This window comes from Macaca thibetana, chromosome 1, assembly GCF_024542745.1.
Source record: "Macaca thibetana thibetana isolate TM-01 chromosome 1, ASM2454274v1, whole genome shotgun sequence".
Classification (NCBI taxonomy): Eukaryota; Metazoa; Chordata; class Mammalia; order Primates; family Cercopithecidae; genus Macaca; species Macaca thibetana.
In genome coordinates this window covers 41,503,125-41,529,518 of record NC_065578.1, presented here as the reverse complement: position 1 = coordinate 41,529,518, position 26,394 = coordinate 41,503,125, and the positions used below count along the sequence as shown (strand labels likewise).

General features: G+C 42.4%; 2 protein-coding genes across 9 annotated transcripts in view; one reads left to right on the top strand and one right to left on the bottom strand.

Moving 5' to 3' along the window:
• The window catches only part of PPCS (phosphopantothenoylcysteine synthetase), a 1,013,452-nt gene that overhangs the window by 3,867 nt on the left and 983,191 nt on the right, over window positions 1–26,394 (bottom strand). The window lies entirely within an intron of this gene.
• On the top strand, window positions 34–25,422 carry ZMYND12 (zinc finger MYND-type containing 12). 5 transcript variants are annotated; one of them, XR_007727722.1, is made up of 9 exons: window positions 34–657; window positions 6,503–6,644; window positions 7,915–8,086; window positions 16,398–16,567; window positions 18,350–18,472; window positions 19,527–19,638; window positions 21,598–21,743; window positions 24,076–24,280; window positions 25,228–25,422. XR_007727722.1 is itself a non-coding variant. In XM_050800110.1 (9 exons), the coding sequence occupies exons 2-9, from the start codon at window positions 548–550 to the stop codon at window positions 24,196–24,198; spliced, it is 1,098 nt and encodes a 365-aa protein (XP_050656067.1). In that variant the 5' UTR covers window positions 34–209; window positions 396–547; the 3' UTR covers window positions 24,199–24,597. The 5 variants fall into 5 exon arrangements, 4 of the variants coding, with proteins under 4 accessions (XP_050656067.1, XP_050656077.1, XP_050656084.1 ...); XM_050800110.1 differs by lacking the exon at window positions 25,228–25,422 and having other exon boundaries at window positions 34–209; window positions 396–657; window positions 24,076–24,597; XM_050800120.1 differs by lacking the exon at window positions 25,228–25,422 and having other exon boundaries at window positions 577–657; window positions 2,927–6,644; window positions 24,076–24,597.

Sequence of the window (26,394 nt, the reverse complement as noted above, 5' to 3'; positions counted from 1 at the left end):
GCGCCTGCGCACGCTCCGCGGCAGACGCGCCACGCCCCTTTTCCCCTACCTGGTGTAAACGCCGGGCCGCAGTGAGCGGGCGGTTCACTACCCTCGTTTTGACACTAGGTCCCGATCTCGCCAAATCTGGAAATGCGTAGTTGTTCTGCCCCAGAGCCCAGCGAAAGTGACACTGCAACGAGGGGGATCCCCGGCTGCGTGGGCATCTGGTAGGGTCACGCTCCTTCACGTTCGTTTCCTAGCCTGGGTGAAGAACTGGCCATGTTTGACCCTTACCGGCCACTGTACGGGCCTTCATGGACTTGGACTCCTTGGGAGTCCTTTCTCGGCCATTTGACCCGTAGGACTTGTGGATTTTGTGCTTCTTTTTATTTCTTTCCCTTTTTCAACTTCAGCGATAGACCCAGACGTTAGTCGAGTCACGTCCCACCGCCCTCTGCCCTCGAAATGCTGCCAAGTACGCGGGCCCGCGATTGTCACGTGACGCCGGGGTTCAGCGTATCCTCGCCGGGCAACCGTCTTAGAGACCAGCATCTCTGGCTGCAACATGAATGTGATCTATCCACTGGCGGTCCCCAAGGGGCGCAGGCTCTGCTGTGAGGTGTGCGAAGCCCCAGCTGAGCGGGTGTGCGCGGCCTGCACAGTCACTTATTACTGGTAGGCCCTGAAACGTGGCACCTGGGCGCTTTAACTCCCTCCCTCTCTCCCATTCCCGGGTCTGGCTTGGGTACCTTGCGTTAGCCGTGGCCCCTGACTCTGCAAGGGATGCCTCAAAAACAGGGGCTTTAAGACAGGCCCCTAAGACTCCCGTGGCCTCGTCTGCCTCATCTCCCACTTACTCATTCGTCATTCATGTTTTCTGAAGGCCTACTATGTGTTACGCACTATTTTAGGTGCTGAAGTTACTTTGGTAGCTCGGTAGATCAGTTCCTTCAAAGATCTAACATTCTAATGTGGGAGACAAATCAGTAAAGAAACAGGCCGGGCGTGGTGGCTCACGCTTGTAATCCCAGCACTTTGGGAGGCCGAGGCGGGTGGATCACCTGAGGTCAGAAGTTCGAGACCAGCCTGGCCAACGTGGTGAAACCCTGTCTCTACTAAAAATACAAAAATTAGCTGGGAGTGGTGCTGGGCGCCTGTAATCCCAGCTACTCCGGAGGCTAAGGCGGAAGAATCGCTTGAACCCGGGAGGCGGAGTTCGCAGTGAGTGGAGATCGCGCCACTGCACTCCAGCCTGGGCGACGAGAGTGAGACGATAGTGAATGGGGCAGTGTGTGGAAAGCTTTCTCTATGGAGGAAACATTTGAGCTGCGTTTTGAGAGGACAGTCAGAACCTGCTGTGTACAGGAGTAGTGAAGAAGGATAGGGCATTCCCGGCATCCAGGACTGCTAGGGCAAATGGCAAAAGAAGAGAGTTTGCTAACAGCTGAGTGGAGAACATAGTAGTGGAGGGAGCAGTCAGTGATTTTCAAACTGCAGGCCAGGGCCCTTTAGCAGTTTATGAATAAGTCACAACCACCATTTAGAGAAAACAGCAACCACAAAGAAGAGCATAGAATGAGTAGAAAGTATCAGGTTAATCCTACCTGAACTGTTTCTTGAAACTTTTGTCTTAGTGTTTTATGTGGGCGTGTGTACAGGGAAAACGTATTTCTTACTATAGGTTGAGTCAAAATTAGCCAGGTGTGGTGGCACACATCTGTAATCCCAGCTACTTGGGAGGCTGAGGCAGGAGAATTGCTTGAACCCGGGAGGCGGAGGTTGCAGTGAGCCAAGATCACTCCATTGCACTCCAGCTTGGGCAACAAGAGTGAAACTCTGTCTCAAAAAAAAAAAAAAAAAAAAGTTGGAATATCATTGTGATAGGTAGTAGAAGTTTAAACCAAGAAGATAAAGGTTAGGGCCAGTCAGTGACATGAGATCAAGGGTTTGGAATTTATCCCCTGGGAAACCATGGATGGTTTTGAGCTGACATGCTCTCATTTGTGTTAATGAAAGAGGATGGGCTGCAGTGTGGAAGATACAGAGGAAGGTAGACACTGCCGGCTGCATAACAGATTAAGAAGCTGTTGCAGTACCTTCTCATACTGGCCTAGGTGTCCTTCCTCAGTGCTCTGAAAGCACTGAGTATGTTCCCTATCCTAACACTTAGAATATGGACTGAAATCATTTATTTATTTCCTTCATTAGGCGTATGCCCCACAAGGGTAGGGATGGCATCTGTGTTTTCATTGCTATCTCCTCTTTGGTGGCTTCATTGCATTTAGAATATAATTCAGAATTTGTAACAGAAAATACAAGGCCCTGGCTATTTCTCTACCTTTACTTCCCACCGCACTCACCCCATTTTTTGTTTGCTGTAGTTATAGAGAACTGAAGTTCTAATTTGCTAAGTCCTTTCTTCCCTCAGTTTCTTTTCCCGGACTGTTCTCTCTGCTAGGAACCTCCCCTTCAACTACAAGCCTTCCTGGCTCTCTTTCATCCTTCAGTTCTCAGTTTAAATGTCGTTTCTTCAAAGAGGTCTAAAGCCAGTCTCAACTCGCTGTCATACTTTTCTCACTCACAGTACCACTTTTCTTTGCTTTTTCTGTACTTTTATATTTTTGTGTTTGCTTATCTGATGTCTATGTCTTTTACTAGGCCCAGTGCCCACACATACCAGACACTCAATGAACATCTGTTGAATAAAACTAAATGGATAATAAACCCATTAACTTGGGCAAGGAACACAGGGGGAAAAGATGGTGGGCGTCAGATTTGGTTGTGGGCATAGAGTTTGAGAGGCCTTTGGGTCACCCCTGGAGAGATGACCAGTAAACAGCCGTGAGAAAAACCTGCCACTCAGGCTTGGGAAAGATTCAACCCTTTTGCCTGGTGTGAGCACTGACTTTTTCCTTAAAACACCCCGTCCTCTTTATCCCTCCAGCCGGAAGTAATTCCTTCTTCCTCTGAACTGACTTTACAGTACTCTGTATCTCTCAGATGACTCATCTCATATTTCCCTTCATTTTAATTGTTGGTGAGTGTGTTATTTCAATTTTGTTATGCTCCATTAATGCTAGATACTACGTTAAATGTGTACAGAGGGACTGTCAAGTATGCTAACTTTTGATCTATGTCTGACCTGTCATTGTATGCCCTGTAGTCTCTAGCAAAGTGTCTTGAAATCGTTGGCATTTGTGCTTTTATTCCTTGGGCCAAAAAATAAAAAATAAAAACATGAAAAAAAGAAAGAAATAGTTGGCACTAATATATGATGAATGCATGTATGAATTATCATCTTCTATGCCCTTCTATTTTTTTTCTTTTACTTATTTTACTTGCTTTAATTCTCTTTAAGACCTTCTCCTTTTGTTTTTTTGCTTCCTTTTCTCCAGATTTCTATGTCTGTGTGTCTTGGAGTTTTCAAGATTTTTGATAAAACAAAACTGAGGTCGTTGTTCTGTAGGTTTTGATGGTTGAATGTAAAGCACCTAGTACCCTGCCTGGAACCACATTGGCACACAGTAAATGTTCTTTTTCATCATTCCAAGTTTAAGGAGCAAGAAAGTCAGTTTGAATTTGTGAAAGTTTTTTTCTGTAAAAGAATTTTTTTCCTGATTATAAATGCAGTTCATGCTCACTGCAGAAAACCTGAAAATATAAAAAATAAAGAAGAAAAATAATCCATAATCCCACAACCCAGAGATTAATAACCTGAAATTTTGATGAATTTCCTTCTTTTCTCTGAATACATTTATTTTATATATTGTGTGTAATCTTGTGCATATTGCTCTATAGTGGATTACAACCATTCTCAGAGAATAGCACATTTTTATTTACTTAGAGACACAGTAGAACTTTTATTTTTTTATTATTTTTTTGTGACGGAGTCTTGCTCTGTCGCCCAGGCTGCAGCGCAGTGGCACGATCTCAGCTCACTGCAACCTCCAACTCCCAGGTTCAAGCAATTCTCTTGCCTCAGCCTCCCAAGTAGCTGGGATTACAGGGATGCGCCACCATGCCTGGCTAATTTTTTTGTATTTTTAGTAGAGATGGTGTTTCACCATATTGGTCAGGCTGGTCTGGAATTCCTGACCTTGTGATCCACCCTCCTCGGCCTCCCAAAATGCTGGGATTACAGGACATTAGAACATTTTTAAGAAAAGGTAATTTTATGGAAGTACATACTAAAACATTGGTGACAGGTAAAAGAGACTTCAGTATCATAGGTTTGCATGAATTTAAATGTCTTTAGTCAGGGCATACATTCTGTAATTCACTACAAATACTGTTGCTTCCTGTTCTTGAATACCACTTCACCGTTTGTTTTCTCCTCCTGGCCAGTGAAGGCATTTAAGTTTGTGCTCCGTATGTCAAACAAAAGGAAAAATTGTTGCAAAAAATGTTGCAGATTACTAACAAAACAAACAGTGAAGTGGTATTCAATAATAGGAAGCTATAGGATCAGTGGTGAATTGTAGAATGAATGCCCTGCCTAAAGACATACAAATTCAGCTTAAAAAAACATGATAATAGCCAAATAAAACATGTCTGGCTCACAATCTACTTAATTGTGAGCCCCGATTGAAAGCATTTATCCATTCCTACTTTATCCCTGACACTGTGTTACGAGTGGGACAGATCAATAAGCAGGGAGCCCGCAAATATATAAATAAAGCTCACTTTGTTTAGAAAGGCAAAATATGTCAGTTGCTCTCAGTGGAACAAAAGTTCAGGCATCTAAGTTAACATTTCCATTGCTTACAAGCCCCACTTGATAAATTCCCTGTGGAACTCAGCTATATCCTGGCTAAGTGCTTTTATTGATCTGTTTATAATAATTCTCTACCTCCCCAAAAACATTTTTAAATGGTTTCTGTTATTTCTTTGGTAGCAGTCACAACTTATAAAGAAAATACTTTAATTGCATTTCTGTTGTCCAAGAAGGTGGCGATATTGTCCAAGAAGGTGCTTGAACATGGCTGTATATTGTCTGTGGCTGCTTTTGTGCTACAACAGCAGAATTGAGTAGTTGCAACAGAGACCCTATAGCTCTCAAACCTAAAATATTTATCTGACCCTTTACAGAAAAACTTTTCTGACCCCTCCTCTAGATTATTGTTACCTGTTTTGAAATACGTATAAATGGAATCAAACAGTTAACTCACATTTAAGTGAAAATGTGTAATAAGCAATAGAAATGCAAAAAATCATAATTGTATGCATCTAACAACAGAGCCTCAAAATACATGAAGCAAAAACAGACAAAATTAGAGAGAAAAATAGACAATTTAATAATAATAGTTGGAGACTTCAATATCCTACCTTCAGTGATGAACAGAACTAGATGAAAGATCCAATATCCCACTCTTAGTAATGAATAGAACAACTAGATAGAAGATCAAATATCCCACTTTCAGTAATGCATAGAACAATTAGACAGATTAGCAAGGAAATATAAGACTTGAACCATACTATAAACCAACTAGACCTAACATATCTATGGAACACCATTCAATAACAGCAGAATGCCTATTCTTCTGTAGTGCATATAGAACATTCTTCAGGATAGACCCTATGTTAGACCATAAAGTAAATCTCAATAAATTTATAAGGATTGATTTCATAGAGAGTATGTTCTCCACCTACATGGAATGAAATTAGTAGTCAATAACAGAAGGAAAATTGGTAAATTTACAAATATGTAGAAATAACATACTCTTAACCAATGAGTCACAGAAGAAATTACAAGGGAAGTTAGAAAATGCTTTGAGATAAATGAAAACAAAAACAACATACTAAAACTTAGATGCTGGCAAAGCAGTACTCAGAGGGTACTGTATGAATTTAGTACTCATATGAATTTATACTAATATACATTACATTAAAAAGAAGATCTTAAATCAGTAACCTAGCATTTCATCTTAAGAAACTAGAAAAAGAAGAGCAAATGAAAACATATTTATAAACTCCTTTATGCACAGCCCTGTGTTGGGTATAGACACAAGCTAGCAGAAGAAAGGAAAATTAAAGATTATAGCAGAGATAAAACAGAGAATAAAGAAACTACAGAGAGAATCAATGAGACCAAAAATTGGCTCCTTGAAAAGACCAACAAAATTGACAAACCTTTAGCTAGGTTGACTGGCCTAGAAAAGAAGATTCAGATTACTAAAATCAGAAATGAAAGTGAAGACATTACTACCAACCTTGCAGAAATAAGAGAGATTATAAGAGAACACTATGAGCAATTGCATGCCAGTATGCCTGTGTGACTTCAGAATGTGAATGTGTGCCTGCAGAAACAATATACTCTCCAGTCCCAACACAGTTTATACACCATCAAATAACCACATGAAAAAAAAAAAGAGATTTGAGTCTCAGAAATGGCTTTGAGCTCCCTGCCTGGTTTGTGTTTGGCTTACTTTTCTGGTGTCTAGGGATAGGTCAGTAGGAGGGTTAATGGAATCTTAAGTCATGCCAAATATAAAGATCATGAAGTCTATGTTTCTGTTGTCAGTGGGGTGGTACATCAGAAAGCTGACTGGGACAGCATCCATGAGAAAATATGCCAGCTCTTGATTCCACTGCGCACTTCTATGCCCTTCTACAATTCAGAGGAAGAACGGCAGCATGGCCTGCAGCAGCTGCAGCAGCGGCAGGTAGGGCCTACAGCACTTTCCAAGGTTAAGTCGTAGGTGCGGTGAAGCTGCCCAAGACAAGGGTCGAACTGTGTTGAGATCACTAAATTGTAACTTCACTGAGGGCAGAGACTTTGTTTTATATCTTTTTAAGTCCTCAGTACCATTCAGTCTGTTGTTTTCCACATTTACTAAATACTCACTGTATTAGTCTGCTAGTGCACAACCAAATACCACAAACTGGGTGGCTCAAACAACATACATTTATTTCCTCACAGCTCTGGAGGCTGGGAAGTCCAAGATCAAGGGGTCAGCAGGTTTGGTTTCTTCTGAGGCCTCTCTTCCTGGCTTGCAGATGGCTGCCTTCCTGCGGTATCTTCACGTGGTCCTTTGTGTGCAAGCATCCCTGGTATCTCTTTGTGTGTCCAATTTCCTCTTTTTATAAAGGTACAAGTCAGATTAGATTAGGGCCTACCCTAATGGCCTCATTCTAACTTAATCACCTTTCTACAGGCCCTAGCTCCAATTATAGTCACATTGTGACAGACTGCAGGTTAGGGCTTCAACACATGAATTTTGGCGGGGGACACAGTTGAGCCCATAACATCCACAGATGCCAAGAGCCTGGCCGTGTAATAGGAGGGTTAAGAATGATGTATGGATATACTACTGAATAAATAAAGGAGGTTAGCAAAACTTGCCACTATTATGTATAATGTTGAGTATTACTGAGTATTGAGCATCTCAATCACTCTAAAAAATTAGCGCCTTATTATAAGCCATAAATCCCTAGACATAAGATCCATCCATTTTAGTGTTATGACACTTTGATAGTGGCTTTAAAACAATGCAGAGTTAAAATTTTCTGTGATGTTAGCTAAACAGGATAATTCTGGAAGGGAAAATGAGATGTTTCTCTCAAAATTAACTCAACTATGAAGGCAGAAAGTTTCCGATTATCCTGAGACATGCTAGCTTTGCTAAAGTTTTATTAGAACTATAAGAATAATACTCATTTATTCATCTGATAACTCTATATTGAATGTTCATCTTAGCCAGGCACTGAACTAAGATGAAAAGACACATGTTCCTGGGCCTTAAGGAACTCATAGTCCAGAGTTTACCTTCTTATATCACTTATGTGGGGCTTCACATCCACTCTAATACAGGGAGGCTCACTATGTGCCCTTAACTGGGTCATTAGGTGTTGGCCTTATCCCCAGGGCCATCTACATCCACCTCTGCCTTTAACTTTAGACTGTCTCAGATAGTCTGTTTCTCTCTTCCACAGAAGTATTTGATTGAATTCTGCTACACCGTAGCCCAGAAATACCTCTTTGAAGGGAAACATGAAGATGCTGTACCAGCAGCTTTGCATTCCCTTCGCTTCCGCGTGAACCTGTACGGCCTGAGCTCTGTAGAGCTTGTGCCTGCTTACCTGCTGTTGGCCGAGGCCAGCCTTGGTGAGTGAAACCGACTTGAGATCCCTGGATCCCTTAAGTGGTGCTATGTTTGGGTCACACCAATGATCAAAGAGTCACCCTTGACAGTGGCACTAAGACACCTATTGTAGAAGGAGCAGGGTTGCTGTAAAAGTTTAGCATAAGGTAGGGAAGGAGATGTCACAGACTTTTGTCTACAACTGGCAGAAATCCACTCAAGCTGGCCTGCACAAAAAGGAGGAACTTTGTGAGGGTACTGTAGTATCCTACGGGAGCTGAGGCTTCATGAGGGACTAGAATTGGAATGCTGTAAGGAACCAAGGCTGGTGTCTTTCGTTCTCTCTCTTGGGCCTTGTCTCCTGTCTCTACTTCTCTCTGGGTGTCTGCTTTGCTATTTTCCCTCTCTGCAGACCAGATTTGTCTACCCTATGCTCACTGTAGAAGACAGCTACCCCAAAATGTCAGATGGCGTTTTTCAATTTACATGTTTTCTCGGTTCAAGGTAGGCAGTAGAAACTAATTAGCTTCTGATTTCCAATTACAAATTCGTAGAAGACAGAATTTTGTTGACATAGCTTGAGTGTGGGATCCACCTTTGTTCCCTGGGATCAGAGTCACATAGTTCAGAAATACAGGAACCTACCCCTATAGATGGGAGAGGCAATTCTGAGAGTATGGAGCAGACTTAGCAGACACCCTACGTGGTGGCTACTACAAAAGGAAAACTGGCATTTTGAGAGGAATTGATATTTTGAGCAATGCGGTGTTTTAGGCACTGTGCTACGACTTCATATATTTTAATAGCTACCGTTTAAAAAATGCTTCATACATTTTAATAGCCACCATTTAAGAAAATACTTTTTTAAAAGTAAAACTGTTAAAATTAAGTACAGTGTAAAGAACTTTTATCCCCTAAGTTCTCTGAGAGTAAGTTGCCTTCCTGGTTCCCTATCATTAGAATACTTCAGTGTCCCCTTAGTAAATGAGATAGATTGTATTGTGGTTAGGAAGGAAAATGTCTTTGTGGGAACCACACAAGGGGACCCTGTCATCTAAGAGACCCTATGCAAGTTTCTCAGATTTTCCCAATAACATCTTTATAGCAAAAGGATACAGTTCAGGATCACACTTTTCATTTTGTTGCCATGTGTTGGCAACAAAACTCTGGAATAGTTTCTTAACCTTTTATTGACTTTTACGACCTTGACACTTTTAAAAGTTACAGGCCAATTGTATAAAACATCTCTCAGTTTGGGTTTGTCTGATATTTCCTAATGATATTTCCTATTTCAGGTTATGGATTTTTGGCAAAAACAGTACAGAGGTGATGCTCTGTTCTCATCCCATTCTATAAATTGGCATGTTTTCATTTTTTTTCATTACTGATGATGTTCATTTTAATTACGCTATTAGGATGGTGTCTGCCAGGCTTCCTCCCTGTAATGTTACTCTTTCCCCCTTCTGTAATTAATAACCTTAATTTTCATCTCTTGGAGAGGTCCTTTGAAACTATATAAATATTCCATTCCTCATCAAATTTTCAGCGTATTTATTTAGTTATTTATATCAGTATTGCCTCTTTATTCAGTGGGCTTAAATCCATTACTATCATTAATTTGATGCTCAAACCGTCCCTGATTTGACCAGTGACAGCTCCCACTCAAGCTGGCTTCTACATCTCCTAGATACAACCCCATTTGTTCTTTGCTTACTTTCCTGCTTTCTGGAACATACCTCTAAAGAGCCCTGATTTCTTTCAGTGGAAAGTGAAATTCAGAAGCCAAAAGCTGTGCACTAGATGTACTCATGCCATTGGGGTGTTACTGCTCCCAGGCCTTCTCAGTGGAGTTAGGGAGTAAGTTTAGATATAATAATGGGTATATGTATACACACATTACATCTGTATTTATTTCTATATGTATATATCTTTTTTTTGGGGTGGGGACCGAGTCTCACTCTGTCACCCAGGCTAGAGTGCAGTGGTGCAATCTGAGCTCACTGCAGTCTCCCCCTCCCTGGTTCAAGCAGTTCTTCTGCCTCAGCCTCCCAAGTAGCTGGGACTACAGGTGCACACCACCATGCCTGGCTAATTTTTGTATTTGTAATAGAGACGGGGTTTCATCATGTTGGCCAGGCTGAGCTTGAACTCCTGGCCTCAAGTGATCCACCTGCCTCAGCTTCCCAAAGTGCCGGGATTACAGGTGTGAGCCACCGTGTCCGGCCTATATCTATATATCTACATCAATATCTGTATGACCACTAGTCTATACTGTTTGATCCAGATCTAATACAGCACCACAGGGTTCAATCTGATTTACTCCCATTCCATAATTGCAACTCTCTTTGCTGACAGCTTTCACTTTCATTAGTTTATTTATATGTTAATCAGTTCCCCTGTATGAACAAATCCCTGCTCTCTAACTCCATCCTTTCCACCTTACAGATACCTTCTCCCCCTCCATGGGCTCTGACTCCCCATTCCAGGCTGCCTCTGCTGTGTGGATCCCTTCTCATTTGTGGGGGTTCCGACCCCCGATACCAGGCTGTTTGCCTGCAGGAATGCCCTGCTCACCCTGCTCAGGTCTGACACCGCATTCCAGACTGTCTTTCCTCCAAACTAATGAGAAAAGCACTGGACAAGAAAATACAGCCCAGGTTCTGTTTATCTGTGACACTGGCTAGCTATGGGATTCTGGAAAACTCACCCTAGCCCAAGTCTCATCATCTCTCATCTAGACCACTGCCTACTAACTGGTCTCCCCACATCTTCTCTGGCCTCCCTCCAATCTTGTTTGCATACAGAAATGTGACCCATCACTCCTCTGAATAAAGATCATATTTCTTTTTTTTTGAGACGGAGTCTCGCTCTGTTGCCCAGGCTGGAGTGCAGTGGCTGGATCTCAGCTCACTGCAAGCTCCGCCTCCCGGGTTTATGCCATTCTCCTGCCTCAGCCTCCCGAGTAGCTGGGACTACAGACGCCTGCCACCTCGCCCGGCTAGTTTTTTGTATTTTTTAGTAGAGACGGTGTTTCACCATATTAGCCAGGATGGTCTCGATCTCCTGACCTCGTGATTCGCCTGTCTCGGACTCCCAAAGTGCTGGGATTACAGGCTTGAGCCACCGCGCCCAGCCTAAAGATCATATTTCTAAAGCAACCCATGAGGCTGTGCTTGATCTAGCCCTTAGCAGGTTCTCCCACCTCAATTCTATCACCTTGTCTCTCTTGGATTCTTTTCTCCCTCCTTTCCGGTTACACTGACCAGCCTTCTCTCAGTTCCTCAGAAGCATGATGATTTCTTTGTTCGGAAAGGCTTTTCTGTAGCCACTCTCTCTGCTTCTCCTCCTCTTCCCTTCACCGAATTAACTCCTCATATCTTTCAGGTTTCAGCTCAAGGGTGACTACCGCCTTGTCTAGAAGCTTTCCCAGGGCTCCAGACCAGGTTGGGTCTCCCTTTTTTTTTTTTTTTTAAGACAGAGTCCCAGTCTGTTGTACAGGCTGGAGTGCAATGGCCTGACTTGCTCACTATAACCTCTGCCTCCCAGGAGCAAGTGATTCTCCCGCCTCAGCCTCCTGAGTAGCTGGGACTACAGGCACACGCCACCATGCCCAGCTATTTTTTGTATTTTTAGTAGAGATAGGGTTTCACTATGTTGCCCAGGCTGGTCTTGAACTCCTGACTTCAAATGATCCACCCACCTCAGCCTCCCAAAGTGCTGGGATTACAGGTGTGACCCACCGCACCCAGCTGGGTCTCTTTTTTAAAATACTCATTTAAAGACCTACTCTTTTCTTCTGAGCACTTACTCCATTAATAATTGTATTCATTGATGAGATTATTTAGTTGTCTCCCTGCTCCAGTAGACTGTAAGCTCAGGGAGAACTGGATCTGTGTCTGTTCTTACTCATCACGGATGTCTTCATGCTCAGCCCAGTACTTAGCACAGAGAAGGTACTAAAAAAATAATTTCACAGTGCCTGAAACCTGGTGAGCACTGTGTAAGTATGTGTTGAATCTGAGTTCTCTTAACAGGATTATTTTAAGGACGAAATGAGTTCAAGTGTAATGACCATGAAAGTGCTTTGAAGTCTGGAAAGTGCTGTCTAAATGGAAGATTTCACTGTAACTCCACAGCCATTGGTTTAAAACCTTGCTAACCTTTTTGGAAGTCTAAAGAAATCACTTTCCTGTGTACATGTTTCTTTCCCATCTTAGAGATTCCTTCAGACTGGAGTGGACAGATAACAGATATTCAGCTTTATTTTTCCTTTTTAGTAAAACTTTGAAATTTTAATCAACTAGAAATGACATTTTCAGTAACACTTCAAGGAGGAGCCACCTACTCATCTTCTCCCACTGTTATCAGCGCTTTGGAAGCAGGAGAGCCTGGGTTCAAATATCAGCTCTTTCTTTACTGGCTGGGTGATCGTAGGCACCAAGCTCTTCCTCACTCAGAGCTTTCACATATATCTCCTTCTGCCTGGGATGCTCTTTCCTTTCTCATACATGGCTGGCTTTTGATCGTCCTTCAGGTGTCTGCTTAAACTGGCCAGGTGTGGTGACTCACACCTGTATTTTCAGCACTTCGGGAGGTCAAAATGGGAGGATCTCTTGAGCCCAGGCATTCAAGATCAGCCTGGGCAACGTAGCAAGACCTCATCTCTTAAAAAAAAAAAAAAAAAAAAAAAAAAAAAGAAATTAGGTGGGCATGGTGGCATGCACTTGTAGTAGTCCCAGCTATTTGGGAGGCTGAGGTGGGAGGATTGCTTGAGCCCAGGAGGTGGAGGCTGCAGTGAGCTAGGATTTTGGTTACTGTGTTCTGTTCATTTCCTTCACAGCACTCATGTTTTGTCTATTTATTGTATGCCTACTTCACTTGATTTTAAGCTTCTTGGAGTCAGGGATCATGTCTCAGTGTGCATTGAGTGTCACGCATTGTGATAATCAGTCAATTAGGTGAATATATGGTTGGTTGAATGAATGAATGAAGTTGCCTCCTCTTTGAATTCCTCATCTGATAATTATTTCACAGGGCTGTTGGCAGACTTAGACCACAGGTGCAAAGGGACTAGCACAATGTCGGGCAAATAACAGGTCTTCAATAAATGCAGATTCCCTTTTCTTCCCCTGGGCACCTCACAGCCACAGCCTTTGACTCAGCTGTGACCGCTGTATGCTGCATTCCTTCACTTTCATCACCAAGTCCTGCAAAATCTTCCCCCATAATATGTCCCAGATCTGCCATTAACCCAGTGTAAGCCTGTGGCCTCACCCTTCAGACAAGTACCACTGGTCTGTAAGTGGCTGTCCTTTCTCAATTCCATGAACTATTAAAATCACCCTAAGGGATAGTATCACTTCCTTTATGTCTTCACCACCTCCACTTCACCCTATGCCTCTCCAGGCAGGCATTGTCCATAAGAGGCAGGCCTGAACTTACACATTCACTGGTCACAAGCTTAGTTCTGACTGTAATCTCATGGGCTAGTAGCAGCCCATTCTTCTCACCTTACTGTCTCTCTCTAGCCTCACAGTTTATTCTCCCAAGTATGCCTTTTCCTTTAGGACTGATGCTTGTTTAGCTGCTGGTTCAGCTGGGCCTTGGAGTCTTCCTTCTTTGGCATTGCCTTCTTAAGTGAGAACTGGATGTTGAAAATTTTAAATTTCCAATATCTATCAATGCCCTGTACCCTTTTTTTTCCCATCTAAACAATCTTAGTTAAGAGTCATTTGCTTCTTCAAATTTGAGAGGACTTCAGTCTAAACCTCATATTTTATAGACAAAGCCTGGAGGGAAGATGTGACTAGCCATGTTCACATGAGCCAGGATCAGGGACTAGGCCTCGTGCTCCTAATCTAGTAGTTTCCCATTTTAGTTTGCCCTTTGACCTTCCATCAGGTAAAGTTACTTAGTTCTCCTTGTAGACTGCTTCCTCTTCATCTCTTTTCCTTTTATTCAGTGATGTAGGGTTACAACTAGAATAAAAGCATGCTTACATATGAACTAGGCCTGACAGGAAGGACACAGAGGAGAAGAGGGTTGGCTTATGAGGGGTTCGTGTCCTTATCTCCTGACCCTTCATTGGTGTGGTTTCTGCTGCAGCAGCTGTCACACCAATGCTTCACCCCCAGAGCACACCTCCTGCCCTGCAGCATGCTGACGTAGTGGCTTTCTATTCAGTTCCGACACATTTCCCTAGGAGCCAAGCAGGTAGGCAGGCCTCTGTATGTGTAAAGATGATAGGTAATAAACAAAAAGCTTTAAGTGTCAAGAGTATCTGAATATTAGCAATAAAGGTGGCTTTCCTTTCTCTTACCTTCCACATTACTTAGTAACTGTGTGTTGTCCATTCTACTTCCTGTCTCTTTTGGATTGCCTCCTACTTCGTTCACTGTCTTGTTTCAGGCTCTTAAGCGTGCTTGCCCAAACTGTTTCAGACATCTTCCAGTGAATCTTCTACCTTTATTCCTCCCTTCTGATCCCTCCTCCACATTGGTTCCAGAGGAACTTTCTAAATTTAAATCCGATTCTCTCGCCCTTTTTGAAAATCCTCTAGTTTTTATCCACATGCATCAAGTTCCTTGGCATAACTCACTAAGCCCTCCATGACTTGCCCCCTGCCTACCACCGTAGCCTCATTTTCTGCCACTCTGTCCTTCACAATTTGTGCTCCAGCATCACAGGCCAATACAGTTGGCCCTCCATATTTGCAGTTTCTGCATCTGCCCATTCAAGCAACCATGGATCAAAAGTATTTTTAAAAATAACACAATGATTAAAAATGATACAAATAAAAACAATACATGATGTTTCTTTTTTTATAAACAAAAAAAGAAAAAATTTAAACTTAAAAAAGACAAATGATATAGTAGAACAACTATTTACATAGCATTTACATTGTATTAGGTATTGTAAGTAATTTAGAGATGATTTAAAGTATGAGGAATGATGTGCATAGGTTATGTGCAAATACTGCACTACTTTATATTAGAGCCTTGAGCATCCTTAGGTATCTGATGGGGGTTCTGGAACCAAATCCCTGCAGCTATGACTCTGTATAGTTCTATGAACATAACATATTATTTCATATTTCTGTGACATTGCACATGCTGTTACTTCTGCCTGGGATGCTCTCCCTGCCTTATCTACCTGGAAAACTTCTTTTCATCCTCAAAACCCAGCTCAGACTCTGCTTCAGTGTCACTCTCATCTCATCTGTAGAATTAAACATTTCCTATCCTCTGACACTTCCAAAGCTTGTGTTTCTACTGCAATTATACTATATTGTAAATATATTTGTTTTCATGTTGCACGTTGAATCCCCATCACTCAACACAAGGCCTGGCACATAAAGGGTATTAAATATGCATATATATATTTCACAATTGAGATATAATTCACATATCATAAAATTCACTCTTTTAAAGAACAATTCAGGCCAGACGCAGTGTCTCACACCTATGTTCCCAGCACTTTGGGAGGTCAAGGCGGGTGGATCACCTGATGTCAGGGGTTTGAGACCAGCCTGGCAAACATGGTGAAACGCTGTCTCTACTAAAAATACAAAAATTAGCCTGGCGTGGTGGCGCATGCCTGCAGTCCCAGCTACTTGGGAGGCTGAGGCATAAGAATCACTTGAACCCTAGAGGCAGAGGTTGTAGTGAGCCGAGATCGTGCCACTACACTCCGGTCTGGGTAACAAAGTGAGACTCTGTCAATAAATAAATAAATAAATAAATAGACAATCCAGTGGTTTTAGCACATTCTGTAGGTTGTGCAACAGTCACCATGATCTAATTCCACAACATTTTCATCACTCCTGAAATAAAGCCTGCAATTGTCAGCAGTTACTCCCTCTTAGTGCCTCCCTTGCATTGGACCCCCTGTGGTTGCTTGGCCACCACTAGTCTACTTTCCGTCTCTATGGATTTGCCTGTTCTGGACATTTCATATAAATGGAATCACATAATATGTGGCCTTTGGTGTCTGGTTTCTTTCACTTAGTGTAGTGTTTTCAAAGTTCACCCACATTATAGCAGGCATCACTACTTCATTCCTTCTTATGACTAATATTCCACTCATGGAGATGGAGATGGAGATGGAGATGCCTCCTTTTGTTCATCCACTCATCAGCTGATGGACATTTACATTGTTTCTGGGTTTTTTTTGACTCTTCCAAATAACCTGCTATGAACATTCCTGTGAGAGTTTTTGTGTGTCAATAAATACTTGAGTCAATGAATACATGAGTGAATGGGTAATGACTCATATTTCCTCTTGTGTTCTTTGACCCGGATATGAATTATAACCTTCTTTTCTGCTTTTGGGCAGGTCTGGGCCGAATCGTTCAGGCTGAAGAATATCTATTCCAAGCCCAGTGGACAGTCCTCAAATCAACTGACTGTAGTAATGCCACCCACTCTTTACTGCATCGGAACCTGGGACTTCTCTATATAGCTAAGAAAAACTATGAAGAAGCCCGTTATCATCTGGCCAATGATGTAAACAAGCTAAGTTATAACACCTGGATATTTCCAAAATCTAAATTATAACACCTGTGTATTTCCAAAGTCTGTTTTATTTTTTTTAAAACTGTGCATTTCTCTAAAACTTTCTGTTTACAACTGATTATTCGGTGGAATGTTAGCCATAACACAATTCTAATAACCTGAGATCAAGCATTTCTACTTCCTAGCTATTCAACCTTGGCCAGGTCACATATTCCTGAAGTTTCAGTTGCCCTGAAGAGTAAAGGGAGGCAAAACAGCACACTCATTAAGAGAAGGGCTTTGCTGGCCGGGCATGGTGGCTCATGCCTGTAATCCCAGCACTTTGGGAGGCCAAGGTGGGCAGATCACCAGAGGTCGGGAATTTGAGATCAGCCTGACTAACATGGTGAAACCCCGTCTCTGCTGAATATACAAAATTCTCTGGGTGTGGAGGCATGTGCCTGTAATTCCAGCTACTCGGGAGGCTGAGGCAGGAGAATTGCTTGAACCTGGGAGGCAAAAGTTGCAGTGAGCCGGGATTGCACTCAGTCTCCAAAAAAAAAAAACAACAAAAATTAGCCAGGTGTGGTGGTGTGTGCCTGTAGTCCCTGCTGCTCAGGAGGCTGAGGTGGTATGTGCCTGTAGACCCAGCTGCTCGGGAGGCTGAGGCAGAAGAATCGCTTGAACCTGGGAGACGAGGTTGCGTTGAGCCAAGATCACACCACTGCACCCCAACCTGGGCAACAGAGGGAGACTCTGTCTTAAAAAAAAAAAAAAAAAAAAAAAAGAATTAGCACAACCTCAGATTCCGTAGCCTAGCTTTTTAAACACACACACACACACACACACACACACACACATACACACACACCCCTTTATTGATATATACCATAAAATTCACCCATTTTATGTGTACAATTAAATTATTTTTAGCAAATTTACAGAGTAGTGCAACCATCAGCGCAATCAAGTTTCAGAACATTTCCATTACCCCAAAGAGATCCCATGTATCCATTTGCAGTCATTTCCCATTCCTGCTCCAGCCCCAGGCAACCACTTCCTGGTTCTACAGATTTGCCTTCTCAGGACAGTTCGAACAGACAGAATCATGAGTGGTCCTTTGCCTCTGACCTCTCTCACCTAGCATGATTATTTTGAGATTCATCCATGTCGTTGCATATATCAATAGTTCATTCCTCTTATTGCTGATTAGCATTCCATTCCTAAATATACCACAGTTTGTCTGTCCATTCATCAGTTGATGGATGTTTTGGTTGTTTCTATGTTTTGTGTATTTTAAATAATGCTGATATAAACATTTATGTACAAGTCTGTGTGGACATTTGTTTCCATTTCCCTTGGGTAGGTACTTAGAAGAGGAATTGCTGGGTCATGTAGTAACTCTATGTTTAATTTTTTTAGGAACTACCAAACTGTTTCCACAGAGGCTGCACCCTTTTACATTCCCACTGGCAATGTGTGAGGGTTTCATTTTCTCCATATCCTTCCCAACACTTTTTATTTTCTGCATTTGATTCTAGCCATCCTAGATGCAGTGATATCTCATTATGGCTTTGTTTTGCATCTACCTAATTACTAACTATGTTAGCATCTATTCATGTGCTTATTTTTCATCTGAATATCTTTTTGGAGAAATGTCAATTCAGATCTTTTGCCCATTTTTAAATTGGAATGTTGTAACAGTTTTTTATATGTATTCTAGATACAAGTCCTTTATCAGATATATGATTTGCAAAAAGAACTCAAGCACTCTCCTTCTTCCTCCTGCTGTAGATTTATTTTGCCAGTTGTGCATTTGGAACAGAGGACATTAGGACTTCAGGAGGCTACTTCCACCTGGCTAATATATTCTATGACCTTAAAAAGTTGGACCTGGCAGACACATTGTATACCAAGGTGAGCTGGGGAATGTGGGAGTTGAGCCTTCACTCTTAGGCTTGGTGTCTTACAACTTGTATTAGACTATTCACGAAAAACATACCATTCATGAGAAAGAGAGGCACAAAGAGATGAAGTGGCTTGCCCAAGATTATATAGCCTGATACATGATATACTCCATTTTCTTTCTTCCCGTGTCTGCACTACCAAAATAGACTAACCCTTAACATCCATAGGGTGATTAATGAATAATGAAGGATAGGTCAGTAAGAGCCAAACCCTTCAAATAGACTGTTATATGCTGTGTCATACCCATAGCAGCAAGCTAATGTGGGTATATTGAAGTGTGCATTAGAGAAGAAGAGGTTTCCAAGGGAAATCTATTGCTACAAGATCCTGTCAAGGGATCCAAGAACATGAGAAATTTCCGTATTTACATAGAAAACATTTCATACTGTTTCGAATATATTAAAATGTCATTTGTATCCACATAGTAACACCTCGCTTAGCAGGCAATCATTTGTGTAATAAATGTGTAATACAAACTTTCTGCTGATTGTTGATTCATGTTTTAGACCTGCTTCTGAAAAAGAGGCATTTTGCTGTAGCTTAAAAGCTTTAGAATCAGATAGACCAGGGATTAAATTCTGGCTATGCCACTTAACAGTTCTTACCAGAAGTCATGTGTGATCTGAACTTCTCTGAGCCTCAGTTTATTTACATGTAAAATGGGAAGAATAAGAATAAGAATATTCTTAACATTAATAATAAGAATATTACATTGGGATGTTATGAGGATGTGAAGGTTTCGTGTTGTATGTGCTGCACAAAAGATAAGACCCCACTAGGGCTACCCCAAGATGAGCTGCCACAGGCCGTTTGCATCACTTGTCACACTTACCTTGGTCAGGCCTGTTTGGGCTCCTAGGGCTCCCTCTGCCTCCAGGTACAGTACAAGAGAGAACCTCCAGGTTGTCCAGAAGCCGGGCCAAATGCACTGTTCTCCTCACCTGCCTGGTCTGAAGGCTGAGATCTGGCCTGCTTTTTGTATTACCTTCTCTTTTCCCAACAGGTCTCTGAGATCTGGCACGCATATTTGAACAATCACTATCAAGTCCTCTCACAGGCTCACACCCAACAAGTGGATTTACTGGGCAAACTATTTGAGAATGACACTGGCTTGGGTAAGTGGCCGTTTTCCCTGAAGGCAGAGCAGTGACTTCATCTCACCCAATACACAGACCTCGTCCCTAAGAGGGAAAGCAGCTGTCCCTGTCATGAAGCACACCATTGCCACCTTCCCCATGTTGCTGATGGAGAAAACTGAGACACGGGGATCAAAGAGATTTTACCAGTGTTGGGAAGAATTCAGATCCCTGTCATCACACATAGCCATTCAGGGGTTACTAAGGGACAGATTTAGAGGAAAAAAAGACCCCATCAAAACCCCCTGTGACTTCTGCAGAGCATCCATTTCTTATGTTATCCCTCCAGGGCAGCAGTCCCAATCTTTCTGGCACCAGGGACCTGTTTCATGGAAGACAAGTTTTCCATGGACTGGGGGGTAGGGGAGGAATGGTTTCAGGAGAATTCAAGTGCATTACATTTATTGTGCACTATGTTTTTATTATTATTAAGGTATTGTAATATATAATGAAATAATTATACCTTGCATCATAATGTAGAATCAGTGGGAGCCCTGAGCTTGTTTTCCTACAACTAGATGGTCCCATCTGGGAGTGATGGGTGACAGTGACAGATCATCAGGCATTAGATTATTATACGGAGTGCACGACCTAGATCCTTTGCATGCACACTTCACACTAGGGTTCGCGCTCCTGAGAGAATCTGATGCTGCCGCTGAACTGACAGGAGGTGGAGCTCAGATGGTAATGCAAGCAATGGGGAGTGGCTGTAAATACAGATGAAGCTTTGCTCACCCCCACCACCCCTGCTCACCTCCTGCTGCGCAGCCCGATTCCTAACAGGCCACAAAACAGTACTGGTCCATGGCCTGGGGATTGGGGACTCTTGCTCCAGGACACGTAAGCCAAAGTAGACTCTACACAGAAGTTGCATTGCTGATTTCTTCTGGTGCCTTAGCTTCATGCTTTACTGAACAGTGAGCTGCTCAGTGGCAGGGCCCAACTGGATTAGACTGTATTCCCCAGCGCAGCAAGGGGCTAAATGTTGAATAGTACCATACAGCATCATGCTGTCAGAGACAAAAGACACAGAAGATCCAGTTTCTGCTCAAAAGAGACATACAGTGCAGTTAGAATCTATAGGCAGTAACAAAAGAACATTCCTGTGAGTACAAATTATATTACAAGATGAGTCCCAGAATGAAGAGGTGAGGACAGCTGGGTGGTGTTGAAGAAGGAAGACTCTTTGGAGGAGAGGTTTTGAGCTAAAGTTTAAAAAATTAATAACTGTATTGAATTTTCTCGAATTATGTAAATAGTTCATGTTACAGCTGAAAACTTGGAAATCATAGATATCCAAAGATAGCCAACCTTAACATGATGGTGTATATCCTTTTCATCTTTTTCTCTAAGCTTAGTACTTGTATAAGTGCTTTTAAGTGCATGTAGTAACTTCTCAGTAAATGATGACTAAAGTAGGACCAAAAACTACTGGGGAAAATAGTAAACAGACTCTCAGAGGGAAGCATGAAGGTTGTTGCTTATGCATCTTTGGCCTAGACGAGAAGAGTTAAGCTGCTACAGCTGCAAGAAGTCCCTTCCCCCAGTTCTTTCCTCTCAGCTGTAGAGTGGAAGCTAAATTGGACCCAAGGAATCTGCCTGTGACAAATTCTCGGTGTTTGCAAGCCCAAGAGATCTAGAGTTCAGGACTCCGAAAGAGAGAAACCTTAGCACCTTTGGGACCTGTGGGAGTGAGCATATTTTTAGGCTACTCTGATGATGACATGCTAAGCAAAGCTGGAAAGTGGACTGAAACTCCTGCTTCCACACACGTGGAGGGAGTCCTCTAGGTAAAAAACTTGCTGTAATTGGTGCTATTTCCACCAGTGCCCCTGGGAAGGCTTCAGCAGACCAGGCCCTTTAACAGCTGAGTGTTTTTGATGAGGGCAGACTCAGTTGCCAAGAGCCTGTTTTTTCTTTCTTCCGCTTCCAACGCAGATGAAGCCCAAGAAGCAGAAGCCATTCGCATCCTGACTTCAATCTTGAACATTCGAGAATCTACATCTGACAAAGCCCCTCAAAAAACTATCTTTGTTCTGAAGATCCTGGTCATGCTTTACTACCTGATGATGAATTCTTCAAAGGCAAGTTTCCCTAAAAAAGCAACACATCTAAAATGAAGGTAGAAATTCATCTAGTTGAACTCATTTGTGTTTTGCCCAATTCCAATAGCTTTTGCCCTCAGGGCAAGCCCTCACTCCAAGGACGTTCAGATGCTCACGTTTCTCCTGTGTTGAGTCCAGCCTGCATAACGGAAGCTGGATTGTCTTCTTCCCCCGAGGGTTCCCAGGCTTGCATAGACAAAGGGAGTCTGGGGCAGTGCTGGGAAGCCTGCAGGGCAGGAGGGCTCTGGGGAGGCTCGGAGGGATGAAGTAGCAGCTCTAACTCCACTGGGTTACTGAGTTCCCCGTTGCTACGGGGATTCAGACAGAAATGCATTGCCATGAAATGATTCAAAAAGTAACTGTTTTTGAGTACTTTTACATACTAGTTGTTGGCCTAAACCCTTTACTTAATTATCATACTTAATGCTTACACCAACATTGGTAAGGTAGGTATTTTATTATCTCTACTTTACAAACAAGGAAACTGAGGCACTGAGAGGGTCAATTCTTTGCCCAATGTCTTAAAGACAGTAAGTGGCGTATCTCAGGTTTATTGATTTATTGTTTGATTATCTCATTCATTCAAACATTTATTGAAAACCTACCATTTGCAAAGCACTATTCTTGGGACTGGGGATACAGTGGTGATCCATACGTTTCTTATCTCCATGGCACTGGTGTTTTTTGGAGGAGTGGAAATAAACATATGTATGTCTAATATAATTTCAGATAGTAGGAACTGCTATAAAGAAAACTAGGCCAGGCACAGTGTCTCATGCCTGTAATCCCAGTACTTCTGGAGGCCAATCCAGGATGATTGCTTATGTCCAGGAGTTCAAGACCAGCCTGGGCAACATAGTGAGACTCACTCTCTACTAAAAATTAAAAAAAAAAAAATCAGCCGGGCATAGAGGTGTGCACCTGTAGTCCCAGCTACCTGGGAGGCTGAGATGAGAGAATTACTTGAGCCCAGGAGATTGAGGCTGCAGTGAGCCGTGCTTGTGCCACTGCACTCCAGCCTGGATGACAGAGCAGGATCCTGTCTCAAAAAAAAAAAAAAATTAGAAGAAGAAAAAGCAGTAGGCAGGGGAGAGAGAGGAGGCTGGTTGGAGGGAGGCCTTTTTGTGTGGGTGACATGGGAAAATTTAAGACTCCTTTCCTCCCTCCTCCCTGTCTTCTTTTGTTACTTCAGCTAACTTTTACTAAGCACCTGCAGTATATCAGGCCTGGAGGAGCTCACAGGTTATAATAGAGTGTGAGAGTGAAGCCCAGAGCACTGTAGGAGCACAGAGGAAAGGCACTAACCCTCTCTGGGATAGGAGTAGGAATGGGTGAGAAATAGGAAAATATTTCCACTGAACTTTCAAATTTACATTGGACAAAACCTCTTTTCTACAGTGCAATGTCCAGTTTTCCACTGTATACTCAAGGAAGTCATTACCCCAGGGTGTGTTAGATCTACAAGAGGCCTTAGACAAAAGGCACACATCTATCTATCCATCAAGACTGGCACCTCACTTCCTTCAAGCCGTCACTTGACTCAGCTGTTTTCTTTTCAGTGAAGCGTTCCCTGCTCTCCCTGTCTAAAACTGCAACCCCCCACTACTACCTCTAATGCTTCCTATCCCCTTTCATGCTTTATTTTTTTCCTTAGCATTTATCCCTATTTAAGAGACTATCGTGTTTTACTTAATTGTCTTCTTTATTGTCTTTCTCCTCTACTTCACTGTAAGTTCCATGAGAATAGGAATTTCTGCCTATACTCACAGGACCTGGAACATAGCAACCATTCAATACCTATTTATAGGAAGGAAGGAAGGAAGGAAGGAAGGAAGGGAGGGAGGGAGGGAGGGAGGGAGGGAGGGAAGAAGGGAGGAAGAAAGAAGAGCTTCTTACCAAGTCAAAACTCTGGGCCACATGGCCCCCAGGACCACCCCAGGGTGGTAATTTACTTGTGGCACCTGTCACCTCTATGCCTTCCAGTGATGGCCTCTAGGGCCTGAGTAAAGTCCTACAAAGATCTCACTTTGTTAAGAAGGTATACTTAGTTTGTGCTTAGTTTGTCAAGTCAGGTGGGATTTTTTTCTGGTGCCCTGCTTCCCCGCCCAGTGCACATGTGGCTAGCTGTAAGGGCCCAGTGTGTTTACAGGTTTATCAACAAGAGCGCAGTGGGTGGTGTGAAAAGGTGATGAGTTCTCTCTCATGTTTCTGGAGTTGAGCACAGATGGGGCTTCCCAGTGTTATAGATGGGGCTTCCCAGTGTTATGCTTTCCTGTGATGACTTCCTTTTGTCACTACAATTCTATTTCAGGCACAGGAATATGGCATGAGGGCCCTCAGTCTAGCCAAAGAACAACAGCTTGATGTCCATGAGCAAAGCGCCATTCAAGAGTTATTAAGTCTCATTTCAACTGAAGACCGTCGCATTACTTAGTGACCCATGAGCTCTGCATCAAGGGTTATTCCAGGAGCTACGGAACATCTAATATATTCCAGCCCTGCACAACTGCTTTGAGGTACTGTAGATGGCTGAAGTTTCCACCCTCTTCCCCTGGGATTACACACATAGCTGTTATTTTTTTCTCACACAGCATATTGTGGGAATATAAAGCTTTAGGCACAGAAATCAGTAAAAACTGTGTTTGTCATGACCTTTGTACTAGATTTATCATGACTTTGTATGAATAATATGTAGTCAGATCACTAATATGGTATTTGTAATTAAACTACAAATAGTTTGTCATTTTCCCAGAAGTCTCCCAATGATGCATGTCTCATACACTTTTGCTAAAGGAAGGGTAAAGGAGGGGGTAGGGAATAAAGCTATATTGGAGCAAAGTTTCTCTATTCTTAATTCTATGCTGGAATTAATTTAGTGTTAATCTGAGGTAGATTGTGATAAAGTACCCATTATAATTCCTAGAGCAATCACTAAGAAAATAACTCTAAATATAGTTTAAAATCAACAAAGGGATTACTATGGTATGCTAGAAAATATCCACTTAAAGAAAAGAAGGTGGGATAGATGAACAAAAAGGACATGAGACACATGGAAAGCAAATAGCAAAACGCAGGCATAAGTTAGACATAAGGTCTTTCTGTGCCAGAGGAGGCCCCTGGGCCTGTCAAGGAGCTTCAGTATGGATTGACTGAGACGTCATTCCAGGGTGGTATCTTTCTTATCTCAGACAATAATTGGAAGCAGACGTGGGCCATCTATACAGTCTAGGGGAGAGGCGCTCTGAAAGATCCCCTGTGATGGAGAGGACAGAGGGTGAGCGTAGGACTCAGATATGCCTGAGCTCAAATTCCAGCCCTCTCACATCATTGCTTTGTGACCTTGATCTCCCCATAGCCTCATCCATTACTATTGTAAAATGGCCCAGATGTGGCCACAGCTGTATCAGCTCATCCCATCTTGATGACTCTGGTAATTTAGCATATCCTTTTTTTTCTCCCTTAGTTCCTTTCCAGACTTGCCAAGCAGCATTTTGCTTCGTGAGTAGATCTGCACCCAGGGAGAAGATATGCAGGTCAAGAACCTGTCAGAGAGTTTTATGTTCCTCACTGTAAATTAATTCACTCAGACACATATAATAAAAATAAGTCAGATGGGTCACCCTGTCCCTTCAGGTAAAATCAGCTGGAACCCCGCCCCCCCACCCTTCCATACTTCTGGGCATTCTTATGCTTCTCCAAGATGGCTATGAAGTCCCAGGGGCTTACTTGTCTTTCAGCCATCTCTTGATCTAATTTTCAGCCTCAGATGAATTCTCATTCTCCAGTCAACATTGTGTAGCACTTTATTCTTCTCTTTAAGGACAGAGCCCCTTCTTCTTAGCTCTTAACGCATAACCCCAAATATGAGTCAGCTCTTTCAAATAGACTCTTAATGAAGACTGGAGGGGTAAGGAGGAGGATCAACAACTCTTCAGCAGACAATTTAAAAGAAAATATTAGAACTTACCTCTTCTAAAAACATTCTAAAAAGTCAATTTTATTAGACTTTCACTCTATTCTTTATTCCTTGGCCTCTTTCTGCCTTCTCACTCCTGTCTTATCTATTCTCCTGAATTCCTGTTCATTAACCCTTCTGCATTGAATTAATTTATAAAGTTATTGTTTAAATTTATTGTTTCTTTTTTAAAATTTTTATTTATTATTATTTTTTTGAGATGGAGTCTCGCTGTATCACCTAGGCTGGAGTGCAGGGGCGCAATCTCCACTCACTGCAAGCTCCGCCTCCCGGGTTCACACCATTCTCCTGCCTCAGCCTCCCGAGTAGCTGGGACTACAGGCGCCCGCCACCTTGCCCAGCTAATTTTTCGTATTTTTTTAGTAGAGGTGGAGTTTCACCATGTTAGCCAGGATGGTCTCAATCTCCTGACCTCGTGATCTGCCTGCCTCAGCCTCCCAAAGTGCTGGGATTACAGGTGTGAGCCACTGCGCCTGGCCAATTTATTATTTCTATAGACTGATTTACTTCTTGGCTGTAGGCCATAATTTTCTGTTTTTTTTTTCACGCTTAGTAATTTAATTTTCAGTTTTTCTTCTTTTCTAACACATGCATTTAAGGCTATAAATTTTACTCTATATACTGCTTTAGCTGATCCCATATATTTTTAAAATG